This window comes from Stylophora pistillata, chromosome 9 (assembly GCF_964205215.1).
Source record: "Stylophora pistillata chromosome 9, jaStyPist1.2, whole genome shotgun sequence".
In the NCBI taxonomy this organism is placed as follows: Eukaryota; Metazoa; Cnidaria; class Anthozoa; order Scleractinia; family Pocilloporidae; genus Stylophora; species Stylophora pistillata.
This window is the reverse complement of record NC_142527.1, coordinates 30,352,016-30,366,861: the sequence shown is the minus strand read 5'-3', so window position 1 is coordinate 30,366,861 and position 14,846 is coordinate 30,352,016. Positions and strand designations below refer to the sequence as shown.

The following is a 14,846-nucleotide window of genomic DNA, read 5'->3' as shown; positions in this document are numbered from 1 at the left end:
TCAGGAAATCACATCAGAAATTGTAGGTAATTATTAAAATTTTCCCACGGCGAACTCATTCCCACGTTCTTTCTTCTCCGTTCCAGAAGAAAGACCCTGGGAACTAACTTGGTTTTCCAAATGGACTTTGGATTATAGTGACGTAGCAGAACGTAAGCAGTGATGTTCGATCACGCGATTCCAGTATTTTTGACCAATCACGATGCGATGACATCATCTCTCAGCACATGTAAGTCCCACTACACTTAGCGGGTTAGCGATGCGTAAATATGGCGTCGAACTAGCCGGTGTGTCTTGCTAAGTTTGAAACGACTTCTGACTAAGATGTAAACAAACAGCGTAGGATGTGGCGATTTATCTATAGAAAAGGTTAGTCTCTATCTCGAAGTATTCTTCGGTCAAATTTTGAGATGCTTCAAGCCAAAACTTCAGAAAACGATCGCCGAACCCATATCCACATGGTTCTCTTTCAGTAAATGGCCGTCCCGGCAATTCATCTCTTCGTCTTGGGCAGATTCAAGCTGCTGAGAAGAATGAAGATAAGAATAGTTCATTCCCTGAAGAAAACGACAAAGGTCCCCTACAGTCCCGAAGGTATCATGGCAAAGCATTACTGGTAACAGAAGCCAAAAAATGTGGAGAGCAAGAGATGGAACATTTCAAGTCCAGTTACGACCTCGTGCGATGTATTTTGAACAACATTCAGAACGCCCAGAAAAATCGAACCATAATTTTCTCGAATTGTTTTGCCAGAGGAAAGGAAGATGAAAATTCCAATCCATTCCATGGGGAATTGCGATTGGTAAGTGAAACTGAAAGTGTTGAATTTAAAAATGATTGTCACGATTTGTACATGTAGCTGTATCTTGTTTATTTAGTCTCTTAGAAAATACCTATTAGGTAATTAAATATTTGCGACGAGGTTGCCCTCACTCGTTTTATGTGGTCTGTCAAGCATAACTGGAAGGTCACTCGTGAAATCTGTCCCTCGGTCGATTCATTACTGCTTTGAATGTTAGTAAATGTACAGCCATCTTGGTTGTGCATGCTCACGAGTCTACTGGGAAGAATTCATCCGACCGTAGAATGTGGTTGCATCAGCACAATTATTGTTTTCTTACATTTTCTACCACCCTCAGGCATTTTTAACCGATCGTTTTTTTCTTCTCTCCCTGGTAATTGCTTTATTTTACAAAAGACCAAACGAGTTAAAATATTTCCTCCCGATAGGCAGATTAAGCTGTATTTCTAAAGAAGCTGTACAAGTCTTATAAATAAAATAGGAGCAAGGACATAAGAAGCCTTGTGCCTTTGAAGGGTTGATAATAGTTGGCAGATCACTGTTTGTGAATATATGACATTATATATTTGAACTGCAGTGAAAGAAATTGATATGAGAGCAGTAATGATCACTATTTAAGCAGTAGTGAAAATAAGGCCTGTACGGGATTCAAACCCATGACCTCTGCGATACTGGTGCAGTGCTCTACCAACTGAGCCAACAAGCCAACTGGGAGCTGGTCATTATGTTGGTTCTAATAAACCCATGAGTTGGCAGATCACTGTAAAATGACTTGAATTAAAACATCTGTTATACTAAATTAAAGGATATGGCATCAATTTTGTTGAAAATCACACCAAATAACTTTTCTTAATTTGGTCCGATAGTGGTGTTCAAGAGTGCTTGCCCTTTCCAGCCTTCTAGCTTGCCGCAAGTTCATTACAGATGAAAAGTCTCCATGGGGTGTCAATATCAAAGCAATTCCCTCTCATGTGTTGTCAAAGATTTTGCCAGAGAGCAGATTCCATACCACTCTTGGAGTATTGCCTTTTGCTGGAAGCTCTCAAATCCATAATGTGGGGAATGCTATGACTTCAGACCCTCTAGATCAAGCTATTGCTACATTCCAGGCTTCATTCAGTGAATGTACCGCAGCCACCCAAAATAAGCTTGGCATAAAGTTTGCATCACTAAAACAGCACCAGAAGGCATTTCTCCTTTTCATGCAAGCTGGCGACCGAGGCCATCCTATGGCACAATTTAACCTGGGTTTGTGCTATGAGAATGGCAAAGGAGTGGAAAAAGATTTGGTTAAAGCTGTAGAGTGTTATGAAAATGCTGCAGCTCAGGGCCAGGCAGGAGCTATGTATAATCTGGCTATTCTTTACATGCAGGGAGAAGGGGGCCTCTCGAAAGATCTTCAACATTCAATTGAGCTTCTAAAGGAAGCTGCAGAACATGGTCTGTGCAAGGCACAATCATTTTTAGGATTGTACTATGCTGATGAATCTTCCAGCCATTGTGATTATGAAAAGGCAGTTCCTTATCTTAAAATGGCAGCAGCTAAAAATGATTCATCAGCAGAGTACACTCTTGGAATATGCTATGAGCGTGGCCTTGGTGTTGAGAAAGACATGCCCAGAGCTGGAATGTTCTACAAGTCTGCAGCTGAGCATGGACATACTGGAGCACAGTACAATATAGGAGTGTTCTTTGAGCATGGTCTTGGTGGCTTTGTGGTCAATAAAAGGGAAGCTGCTCGATTTTACCGTATGGCAGCAGAGGCAGGAGATGAATATGCTCTTCATAATCTTGTACTCCTGAGAAAGTCAGTGGAGACAGAGAAGCTGGTTAAACAATCAGTAAAGCCTCAAAACCTGGTGTTCTCTTTGTTTAAGGAAATGGTCAAGCCAAGTGGAATGAGTACCAGTAATCAAGTGAATCAGGAGAATCAAGGTATACCTCGCTGTGCATCCAGTCCTGTCATTCTAGACCAGCCTGACATTGAGCAGCAGAGTGCCCCCTCCAACACATCAAACGCATTGCTGGCATTTTAACCCAGTGCAAATGTAAGTGAACATCAAATTTAGGAGTTGTCTCTCCAGTAGAACTGCACATCATCAAACGCATTGCTGGCATTTTAACCCAGTGGAAATGTAAGTGAACATCAAATTTAGGAGATGTCTCTCCAGTAGAACTGGAGGCTCAATCTCCACCCCATAGTCACTAATGGCACAAACCGAACAAGGTGTTACTTGGAAAGATGAATGGGATTTAATTATTTAATTAATAACCATTGTACCTGTTTCCAGTTAGTAACCAGTTTTTGTAATGTAGAAGATGTAGAATAAATGTTGTGTCTAGTCGAGACATGACAATCCTGTAATTAAATTTTTTTAAAATTTGCAAAATTTAAGACTCTCTCTTTTGATACAACTTTCATAATTTTGTTGTATATAGTATTTACACAAAGGTAATTAACAGTATTTCGTTAACGAAAAGTCAACTCAAACCTCTTAGACATAAAACACTTCTCATGCAAATATGAGGAATAAAGATGCAAAAGCTGTTCTCAAATTTCTAATAAGGATTTCAAAAAGAATATTAACAATAAAAGTGCAACATGATGTTGAGGCCTCATATCATTATTGCTGGTTAGAAAAGATATAAACAAAAGGGCTCTGTAATCACCCTACTCCCCTGCACATTTACACAGGAAAAAGACAATTAAATAGTCTGTTTTAAAGGTTTTGGTTTTTTCTTTTTCTTCAATGGAGCATTTAAAAAAATTAAGCACTTAGCATCTTCCCAACAATGATAACTTCATCTAAGGTTTTAATTGTAAATTTTCCCTTTGAAATCTTATTTTCTAATAGATTTTCCTACAGATATTAACTGTTGTATTGTTACTGTGTGACCAATAAAGTATCTTCATGGAAAACTTTTTAGTTGGTGCCCTCAATGAAGTTTATCCTGTCCATAACAGCCTGTAACCCTCTCTTCTTTGCAAGACTGGTAATACCTGTCTTGTCCTTACTCAGCAAAATCTTATCCTCTTGGGATGTCCATTGTTCTTTACCTAAGGATGGAAGTAAGAAAATTAGAAGACTTAACCAATACATCTAGAGAAAAGATCAGTACAACCAAACAAAAATGTAGAACCAAATCAAACTCTGAAAAACTTTCATGGTGAAAGAGATGCTTTGTCAATATGTGCCAGGCACAAATTAACCAGGTGCCAGTAACTTGAAGAGTGAATAGGGCCAGCAAAAAGATAAATTGCTATCCAGTGGTTAACTGTTAACAAAATGTATTGTGCCATCAACTGGATGGAGATTTAAGGAGTGGATAGCAATGTTTACCCTTAAAAGAAGGGACCTTAAGCAGTCAAGACTGCAACGCCAAGGAAGATGTTGATTAAAAAATTAATTTCTACTCATTAGAATTTCAAAAATGGCTGCATGTGTTTACAACCTCATATGGTGTCACAACTCAACCTCAAAATAACGTATAAAAGTAGTGTTGAATTCCAAATGGAAATTAAAATAATTTACCATCACAGTTTCAGTTGGCAAACGACATAAATTTTGGTGATTTCATGTTGCTGTTTTACAAAGGATGGCCATGAAATGTACGAAGTTTTAAAATGCATGTGCCAAGCTATTGTTCTGCCAATAAGATCTTTTGTTTTTTCCACATCCTCATTGCCGTCGCCATTGTGGTTTGCTTAAAGTCCCTACTATCAATACCAGGACTGTTCATACCGTCCTTCAGATAATTTTCAGCATGACCAACGTCTCCAGAGCTGACAAGCAGTGTGTGGATGATCTGAGGAACTGTTAGCTTCTTGGACTGCATTTTCTGTAAGTGCATAACAGCTTTAATCTAAGGTTGCTAATAAAATGGTTTTGTTGCTTTTAATGCCAATCATTTCATAGACCAATGATACTGAACTTTTCTCTTAGTTTCCTTGAGAATCATATAAAACATCATAACCCATAATTTTAGTGTTCCTGCAACTCAAAATCGAATTTGAAGATGCCATTTTCACTTTCAAATTATAATGAAAAGATCAATGGTTATTTTCTTGCTAAAAAATAAGCTGTCATCAGGTTGTCCATGCTATGTACAAACATTATGAACCTCAATGTTGCTTCGCAGTTGTTGGTAGAAATGTAAATGTGCTTCCATCTCTCTTGTCTCCTTTCCTCTGGGGTCATTTTCATGATCAGGTGAAAACTCCATTGCTGTTTTGCTTCGCTTTGCCAAAGGCCTCTTCTCATTGTCATCATCTGAAGGCCCTTTTCTTACTGAAGGGCTCTTTCTAAAAATAACTTCCCCATCGAAGTCATTCATTTTGTCCTGTTCGTCACTTAATTTTTTTCTTCTTGTCACAACACTTGAATCAGCATCTTGACTTGAAGACAATTCCTTTTCTCCAGCTTTATTCCCATCTTCAGAGGATTCCCAAACATTATAAACACAAGGTCTTTGTTTGCTTTCATAAGCTATTTGAAGAAGACTGTCGTCAAACTGCTTATCATAATCCACATCTTCACCAGCACTGCTTACCTCAGCTGTACTATTAACATCTGGCATGTTTTCTGACAAAATAGGAGAAAACTAAGGGTAAAATCTACTGAACACATTTAAAATCTCATGCTAAAAAAATTTCCCAACAATTTTTTCCAGTGATAAATACTAAGATACTCTTCAACTAATTCATATTTATTATTTCTGTTATTTTCCCTACCATTCTCCTATTTTCAATAAAGCTACAAATTTTTGCCACTCATGTTGCTCACAAAGTCTAGTTTCAGTTAGCTCTTATGAGTAAGATCTCACGCAATACACACACATTACAAAACATAGCCAGGGCTCAACACTAACTTTTCAACTTACTAGCCAAGTGACTAGTGACAACTTAGATGTTACAACAATTTCAGTTTGTTTACTAGCCAAACTGGCCCAGTGGAAATTGAAAACCACTGACCAAAACTGTATTTCTACTATTCTGTGGCTAGTTGGCTACTGTTAGTGTCAAGCCCCAATAGCAAGAGACGATCAATAAGGACTACCTGCAGTCACTGCATTTTTAGCTTCATCATCCGTATCATTAGCATCCTCATTTGGTGCATCATCTGTTTTATCCTTTTTTTCAATTGTTTCATCTTCTGTTTCATCTGTCCCTTCCCCACTTTCATCTGTCTTTCCGTCTCCTTTTTCAGTTTCTTCATCTTCCTTGCCTGTTCCTTCAACTTTTTTATTTTCTTCTTTTGTCTTCGCAGCCTGAGCCCTAGTTATCCTTGCATCCCCTGGTAATTGAAAGTATACAACACTGAGATGAAGCTATCACGCCAGCAGTATATCTGTATATCTTCATATAAAAAAAAAATTCGATTTCAGAGGCTTTTTGAGTGCTAAGTAGATTGGTATTAAAATAGAAGTCTTGTAATCCCACACTTCCCAAAAATGAATGGTTTTCAGTGTATCACTACAATTTTTCCTTTTTTCAAGAGGAACTTTTCCTGCTGTCCAGAGATATGAAATATGAAGACTGCATGAAATACTTCTCTGCCATACATGAACTTTTTGCATGAGCTACATGTAAATACTTACTTTTCTTTGTTATGTAAGGTTTTTTCCTATTTTCTTTCCATCTGTCATGATTCTTGTTTTTATTTCCTTTGTTACCTAAACGATTTTATGTGTAAAATAAATTCTGTATTAGCCATAACAGTCCTTTACAGGACTACCATCCTCAGAGCATCAGAAAATCCAGTCAATTAAACTGTTCTCATCTTAGTAAAGGCTGATAGTTTCGAAAGAAACTGTTTGAGGCTACGTCAGTGGGAGTAACGAAATAATTTGGATATATCAACAAAGTCGAAATGGTAAATTGGCCACCGTAACCATTACAAAAGCTGACGTTTCGAGCATTAGCCCTTCGTCGTTTTTCAAAACTGTTACATATCACAAATCTTAAAAAGTCTGAGGTTCTTACCAGAAGAACTTTTTCCACCTCTTGTCCACAAGGACAGTTCACTGTATTGCTTATTACCTTTTGTCTTAGGATGTAAAACTTTGAGAAAATGATCTCTCATTGACTGCCATGTGTGAGTTGTAACCTAAACATGAAATTTCATATTAATACAAATGTTGTAGTTCAATTTTATACTTGGTTCAAATTTTATTTTCCTTTGTTCTCGGTCATGTTAATGTATCATAATGAGTTTGAAACAAAGAAAATAAAATTTGAACCAAGGATAAAAATTGAACTACAACACAAAATGTACCACTAGTCTAGATTGAAAAATCATCATACTTAGCAGCTAACATGTGGTGACAATCATCATTGATTATAACAACAATAATCATCACAACTGACACATGACTTATTAATTTTTCCTACAACTACATTATCTTGCTACAGTATCCAACTCAGTCCCCAATGGAGAAACACTAAAGAACAACAAAAAAGTTTAGGACTTTTCTTACTCACCTTTTCATTTTCAGCCTTTTTGTACAAAGCATTCCCTCCAATAGGATAGCAGGTAAAATGTTTATTCACAAAGTCCATCAGAGCCAAATCCTCTTTAGGAGTATATGCAATTCGTCCATTCTGCTTCCTGCTGGAAGAGAGATCTTTTGTTGATGCAATAATGTTGTCTTAGGTGAATTACCTTTTGGATCCAAATATGGTACATACATACGTTTATTCAAAGCATTTGAAAACAAAGATAAATGTACAAAGAATGCCTTAAAAAGGGAGTTTAGAAGGTTGGCCCTATGTAAAAAAACTCCCAAAAGAAAACTCTTAAAAATATTCTAATATTAAGATTCTCATACAGTAAACACCCGCATACAAGAACACATGATTTTGGAGGCCAGGCTGATCAAGTTCTTATTTATCCGGGTGCTTAGTGAAAAATCAGCCTGAAGGTGTTCTTAAATTGTTCTTAAATTTTGTTGTTGGAATTCAGAACTGTAACAATGCAAAATAATGCTTGAGATTAAATTAGCATATTTAATGTAAAAGAAAATTAGTAAATATCATGACATTATTGTAACAATTAGCCTGCAAAAGAAAATCAACCTTATTACTAGTTAACTAGTGAACAGAACAAGAAAATACATCTAACATGAAGGGCATGTTAATGTCTTATCCATTTTATAAGAACATTTTATATTTCCAGGCTCATTTTGATCTCAAAAAACGGTGCTTTATTTACAAAATTTCAGCCTGAATGTTCTTAATCCATGTGTTCTTATATGCCAATGTTTACTGTACTACAAAATATTTAAAAATGAACCTAAAGAACGCTTAAAACATGCAAGATTTCCTGCCCCTACAACCCACTTAGGTAAATCGTTCCATTCTTTTAAATTCTCACAAAAAATGAATATTTGTAACAGTTACAACTGGATGCTTGAAACCTCAGCTTGTAATTATGATTACTTCTTGTTTGATTTCACGCTAACTGGAAAAAGTCTTGGATTTCGAGATTACTCAGGGCTCGAAATTAACTTTTTTGTTCAGGAGCCAGCTGGTGACTAACGGAAAAACTTTGGTCACCAGATCGTAAAGTTTGGTCACCAACTTATTTTATCTACAACTTACACAAAAACACGATTTTATACCTTACTTTGCATGCAAGAAAAGTCACAATCGAAGAGCGAAAACAATTGGAAACAACACGATTAACACTTACAGGGATGTAGATAATAGCTGGAACCCAGGAAAATTACCTAACTGTGAACGCGATATTTTCGGCTGTAAAGCACTACTTCTTTCTTGAAATTATTCAACTGATTTGTATCTGCCGCCATTTTCACAGTAAAATTAATGAACAGCACATGGTGATGAAGGGTGCCTGCGATCCCAGTTTCGGGAGAAGCCACTGAAACAATATGGCGCGCCATGAATGCAGTATCAATGTGTCGAAATACATTCAATTTTTTAGATTATCTTGTAATAATCAGAAATCATTTTACTGGGGACGGAAAGGTGATTTGTATACTAGCTATCATGCCTGAATGATTTCCTAGTATAAAGATTTAATAGAAAAAGTTTTGTGTCATGGTTTTCTTTAGTTACCAGTCAAAACGCGAGTCGCCAGTGCTCAATTTTTGGTCGCATTGGCGAACAGTGAGTCGCAATTTCGAGCCCTGTTACTCAGAGAAAATATAGATTTATAACATTCGATCAGAGAAAAATACAGTTTGATTCTTTAATGGTGACCACTTTAAAATGAGATGACACAACTTCCATCTCAAAGTCAAATAGGAGTATAAAAATGTATGCCACCAGGCACTTTGTTCAAAACTTGAGAATTTTTACTGCTCGGGATTGCATGAGCAGGGCCAGACAGGTCATTTGAAAATAACCCATCCCTTACCTTACTTGTATCTTGCTTTCTGAATTTTCAACCTTTAGTTTCTTTGCAATCTTGGAGTTAATGCTAAACCAAAAGAAAAATATTTGAACACCATGACTGTAAGTATACATTTCATCATTCTGTGTTGTTGTTGTTGTTGTTGCTGTTGTTGCTTTAACAACATTGGGTTAGGGTCAAGAAGTAATGACAAAAGCTCATCCTAGCTAACCATACTCTGACCAAGAGGAACTGATACAGTGCAAAACTTGTTTTTCACTATCCCCTGGGACACTACATCTAGCCATATAACCCTCCACACCCTAACATAAATATTATTATAACATAACCAAAGTAAAGCGCGCGCTCTGATTGGTCAATTTAGCGTTCCCCATTTGCCCATGGGTGTACGCTGCTGACGTGAGCAAATGCAAAGACTATTTTTCCGCGCGCGCTTGTTTTTTCTGGTCGCGTAAGATTTGTTAATTAAAAGAGAACTCTTTAGCTACAATGTATCAATGTTATGTTATAAAACAAATGGTAAACACCACAGCGTACACTATTGAGTTATGGATGCACTTGGGAGGTTTGCTAAGCACTCAAGAAGCTAGAGTCGCTCTCGGCTATCGCCTCGAGCGACTCTTACGCTTCTTTCGTGCTTAGCAACCTCCCGCGTGCATCCATAACTCAATAGTGTACGCTGTGGTGTTTACCATTTGTTAAATATTCTTCACACTGTTCTCTTTACATTTCCTGTGGAACTGACAACAGGAATTTATTTGACAATTGGGAGCTTCTTAATTGCTGATCATTTCCTTCATTCTTGTGACCTTTACATTTGATTTAAGGGTGATACTGTGAGGAGAAGTAAGAAGTAATTCATTCTAAGGGGCTTAAGGGTTAAAAGAGTCCAGCAGCATGACGTCTTGAATATCTTTACATAATCCACAGGATCGTATTTGTGCACGATCCTCGCAGTAAAGAGCACTATTTAAGCAATAGTGAAAATCAGACCTGAAAAATTAAGGGATTCGAACCACTGACCTCTATGATACTAGTGCAGCACTCTACCAATTGAGCTAACAAGCCAACTGGGAGCACGTCATCAAATTAGTCCGACATAAACCCGTAAGATGATAAATCAATGACAACGAAAGTACGAAATTCACATCTCTGAACTGCGGTTATAGAAACATATTTGTGCACAATCCTCACAGTAAAGAGCACTTTTTATGTCGAATTAACTTGATGACGTGCTCCCAGTTGGCTTGTTAGCTCAATTGGTAAAGCGCTGGTTCGAATCCCATACAGGCCTGAATTTTTCAGGTCTGATTTTCACTATGCAAAGACTAGCAAAAACTAACGATAAAAACTGACGTTTCGGTGTCATCATGACGCCACTGTCAAGGAGAAATAAAAAATATTTGTTTAATTAGCTCGTAACATATTTATGCTAATTTAGTGTTACACCTTGCCACAAACTTTATTTTTTATTTCTCCTTGACAATGGCGTCATGATGACACCGAAACGTCGGTTTTTATCGTTAGTTTTTGCTAGTCTTTGCATTTCTAAATCTTTATTGATAAGGATTTTCACTATTTGCTTAAAAAGTGCCCTTTACTGTGAGGATCGTGCACAAATACGTTTCTATAACCGCAGTTCAGATATAAGAATTTCATATATTTGTTGTGTATAATCCACAGGACGTAAGTGGGCGGAGGAGGTCAGTTGAGGTTGGTGATGAGGACTTGTAAAAGACCAAAACCCAGAACTCCAATCACAAAAAAAGCCAAAACTAGACACATTTCCTTCTTTGAATTTATTCATAAGAAACACCAATCCCTGTGGTTTGCGTGAAATAAAATAAATAAATGAATAGATATTTTCGAAGCACTAACCGATAATTGGTCATATCTTGAAGTTTGTTGTACTTTATGCTGTCGAAGATATACTCAGTAGAGACATAATCAGACAAGTTACCGACAGTCCCAGGAGCAGCAAGCCTACAAATCGAACACAAACCAATTAATTAGATGGCATTTGTTATCCTGTTTTTTTTTTTTTTTCCTTTCTTTAATAGCACGAATGCATACACACAGCAATGGAGCATGGAGATAACTTGAAATTTCTAAATTTTGTTTGACGAATTATACCTACTTGATAGAGTCGGCTGAAACTTTACTAGAAAGTTGGCCACCTCCATACTGAAAGAATATCATTCATAAAAACAATAAGTTGAGCATAAACACAACAACAGAGTCAATTCATCGAAATAATAATTATTTGCCTACGTTGACGCGCGTCGCACCTCAAAGGTGAAACCAGAAGAATCGAGCTCCTTGAAAAGATCTTCAAGGCAACTTACGTGTATAAGTGGTCGCAAACGGGTTTTCATTTCACATGGTGTCATGTAAAATTTCATTTGTGATCCATCATTCGAAAGGAACAGAGTCGAGCACCTCGGAAGCTCATCCTTTCCTTCGTTGTCATCCGCCATCTTAGAAATAATTCCCGCGTTTCATAAGGTACCTCGATATCATGCACTAGACCGTAAGAGCCTGGTGAGTATAATAACAGCTCCTATAATACTGCAACAATCACAGCCTGAATTGTAGACGACCTTGGCATTATTTCCAGATGGACATGTCATTTTCTCTTCTATCTCATCTCATCAAAGTTGTTTTCACCATGTTTCTCTGTGAGCCAGTTTCCAGTGGGAGGAACATTATTGGATGAAGAAGGGGGCAGGGGGTTTGCTAGATGGGTAGTGACTCACACTTTGCCTGACATACTTACCCTTGGGATGTCATAATAACCTTTATTTTGTATCATGAGAACAAATACAGTGGTTATTTTGTCAATCACATGTCAGTCACATAAACAAAGAGACAATAAAGAGAGGTAAATTCAACAGAAAGTTACCAAAATAATAAAATTCTTCTTTTAATTGATGTTCATGTGCAATAAAACAGCTTCAAATGGTTCTCTCTTCACTACCATACATTACTTTGCAAGTGCATGCTATAGACATTCTTCAAAAGGTTTTACATTTGCATTTAACAATGTCTAGTAAACTTCACATTTATACACAACATTTTCTTAAATAATTATTTTTCCAACTGCTTCATTTGCCAAAGTCCATCATTCAAGAAGTGTATCACCTCAATACCAATTCCTTTGTTAGTGTCTCGTCTGCAAAGGCAAAAAAATGCACAGGCAAAAAAATGAAAAAGCTGAGTGCTCCTCCACAAAAATTCCCTTTCCACTTAATAAGGAGATATTTTCTGCTGAAGCCTTTTGTTTTCCTCCCCTTTTTTCAAATTTCTTACAACAAAATTCATTGAACATCTACCTCATCTGTTAAAAAGGAAACAGTTCCTCCTCAATACTACATTTTTACTAGTCTCACTTACATTTCTCCCGCAGACATTGCCATTTTTCCTATTGCTAGAGCATGTTGTTTTCCCTCAGCAGTTATAGCCTTAGCTTGAGTTAGGGCATACAAAACATAACAAAAAAAGATGAAAAGGGATGAAAGAAAATTGCACAGCTTGACGAAAATACTGCTACATTAAACTATTAATTCTACAGTATAGGAATTCAAGGTACAAGGTAATTCTGTAATCTTTTCAATTCAACAACCTAAATATCAAAGTCTCTCCTGAGGAAAACAGCTTGTTTCTTTGGTATAGAGCAAGCAAAAGCTTCCTTATGAAGCCCAAAAAAAGCTTGCCTTCATGGATAGAAGGTTTAGACTTCCAATATCCTAATAGTTCCTGTGTTCCAAAATCCATTTAAAGAATTTGACTAAAGATTGGGTCAAGAGAACCATCATCCTTTGGTAGCTTTTTGTAAGAAACTGACCGGAAAAATCCAAACAACTTTATCAGAAAAGACTAACATAGATAGAAAAAGGAACCACACTAGATCATACAGAGGTCTACAGCTATATAATTTATAAACTACACCCCTCCCCTTGGACATAAATCATTGGTAAACTTCTTCATTCATCCCTCTCTCTTCCTAAACCTACATTGCCTGTAAACTTTACCCTTTGTCAAAAACCTATTTTATTTTATTTGTAAGGGTAGGAAGAAGAGAAAAAAGCTCTTGTAAGGAGGGCTAGGTCATTCATTATCTAAGAAAGGATACAACTACTGCTCCCTTAGGTAAGTCTGCAAGCTTTGCTCCTGGACTGGTCAAACCTCTGCACATTACATTTGCACCACTAAGTAGAAATTTGATTGCTCCTTTGTCAACTTGTTGACAAGGTAAAATAACCGGATCTAGGCAGAACAAAATTATCACATATCAAGTTCTATAAGCAATGTAAGTCACTGTTGCAAAAACAAAAATATAAAATTACAAGGGTTAAAATATGGCAATAAAGGATTAATTTTTTTTTTAACCACTAGCTAGTAATTTTGATAACACATCTTCTGGCAGACATGCAGATACTTTCTAATGAAATATATTTAATATAATAATTAGTATTTGGTACCTATTTCAAACTCTGCACTTTCAGAAAAGCAGAAAAAAAGAAAATTCAGGGCTCCAAGCTGAATTTTTGTACATGTATAAGACAACAACAACAACAACAACAATGACCTGGTAAGTTTCCCCATAAGTGTATTATTGTTGGGAGAAAGAAAGCTGTTCACATAATTATTAAAAATTTTTCTCAACAACTTACATTTGTGTAAGAGTCTAAGAGATGGCAAATAATCTCCTCTTTGTCTGAAGAAAAGAATCTCTTGGTTGATGGATAATATTTCTATATGCTCATGACTATAACAAACAATACAAAGTGTTAAAATGTGACAAGTGATTTCATTCAGTTTGTTATAAACACACTCAGGTATATTATCCTCAGTGACGTATCGACTAAATATAAAGTGATTAAAAAAACTCCAACAAAGTATTTTGTGAAAACAAGCAAGGCATACTTAATTGGCTTGTTAAGGGGTCTGTTAATGAACACTCCCAGTTATCATAAGGCTATTTAGTAAGCATTTTGTTTAATCGTTCACAGAAGATTGTTCTTGGTTAATCCTACCAAATGAAGTTATGACTTACCATTTAACAAGTACTAGTGGCTCCTTCTTTGGAAATATTTGAGCTATGTAATCATCAATAGGAGGGAATTGATCAACCAATTTGGTTTTTATTCCACGCTGGACAGATGACTTCACTTGACTTACTCCCGATACCGACTCTCTTGCCTGAAATCTTAACATGAAAATTACAATTTTGTTGACAAACAACCGCTAAGATTCTTGGTGAATCGAGTTGCCTTGATTAAATTTTCGGGGAAACAATAATGAGGGAGTTCGAATAAAAGCAAAATCTGAACTGTCCAGAATTTTGCACTTTACTGATCTTACTAGCTTAGCTGATCGAGCTAAGGTCTTCTTGAAATCTACCGATGATAAGAAAAGTTGTGGAAAGTCTTTTTTTCATCCTCAAATTTTAAATCAATACAAATCACCGGATATATATAAAGCGAAAGATATCACCACTCAAGTAAACCATCAGAAACTGTAAAAGCTCAAGGACATTTTTAGCTTACTTTTTAAACATACTCCAACAGAATGCAGATCAATTACTCGCATGGCAGGCTCGTTTTTGATGATAGCTTCCAGCGGTTTTCTTTCCAAAACAAATGCGCCAGTCATCTGCGATCTACAGC

The 14,846-nt window shown here is 36.6% G+C and overlaps 3 protein-coding genes and 1 long non-coding RNA gene across 7 annotated transcripts; 2 read left to right on the top strand and 2 right to left on the bottom strand.

The window, feature by feature from the left end:
- Positions 1–229: 229 nt before the first annotated feature.
- On the top strand, positions 230–3,722 carry LOC111332819 (uncharacterized). The gene is made up of 3 exons (XM_022938276.2): positions 230–369; positions 474–802; positions 1,669–3,722. The coding sequence occupies exons 1-3, from the start codon at positions 345–347 to the stop codon at positions 2,836–2,838; spliced, it is 1,524 nt and encodes a 507-aa protein (XP_022794011.2). The 5' UTR covers positions 230–344; the 3' UTR covers positions 2,839–3,722.
- LOC111332817 (uncharacterized) lies at positions 3,349–11,935 on the bottom strand. 4 transcript variants are annotated; one of them, XM_022938272.2, is made up of 11 exons: positions 11,523–11,935; positions 11,315–11,361; positions 11,056–11,160; positions 9,181–9,243; positions 7,284–7,413; positions 6,786–6,909; positions 6,401–6,475; positions 5,860–6,096; positions 4,925–5,385; positions 4,546–4,642; positions 3,349–3,860 (listed from the first exon to the last, which is right to left on the bottom strand). In XM_022938272.2, exons 1-11 carry the CDS (start codon positions 11,652–11,654, stop codon positions 3,727–3,729), a joined length of 1,605 nt encoding a protein of 534 aa, XP_022794007.2. In that variant the 5' UTR covers positions 11,655–11,935; the 3' UTR covers positions 3,349–3,726. The 4 variants fall into 4 exon arrangements, with proteins under 4 accessions (XP_022794007.2, XP_022794010.2, XP_022794009.2 ...); XM_022938275.2 differs by having other exon boundaries at positions 5,354–5,385; XM_022938274.2 differs by having other exon boundaries at positions 6,843–6,909.
- Positions 8,000–12,287, top strand: LOC148724240 (uncharacterized). The gene is made up of 2 exons (XR_015991880.1): positions 8,000–9,278; positions 10,861–12,287. It is a non-coding gene; the product is annotated as an uncharacterized LOC148724240 (long non-coding RNA).
- LOC111332820 (malignant T-cell-amplified sequence 1) lies at positions 12,076–14,837 on the bottom strand. The gene is made up of 6 exons (XM_022938278.2): positions 14,727–14,837; positions 14,234–14,386; positions 13,851–13,945; positions 13,310–13,443; positions 12,571–12,638; positions 12,076–12,349 (listed from the first exon to the last, which is right to left on the bottom strand). Exons 1-6 carry the CDS (start codon positions 14,735–14,737, stop codon positions 12,265–12,267), a joined length of 546 nt encoding a protein of 181 aa, XP_022794013.1. The 5' UTR covers positions 14,738–14,837; the 3' UTR covers positions 12,076–12,264.
- Between the last annotated feature and the right edge of the window lie 9 nt (positions 14,838–14,846).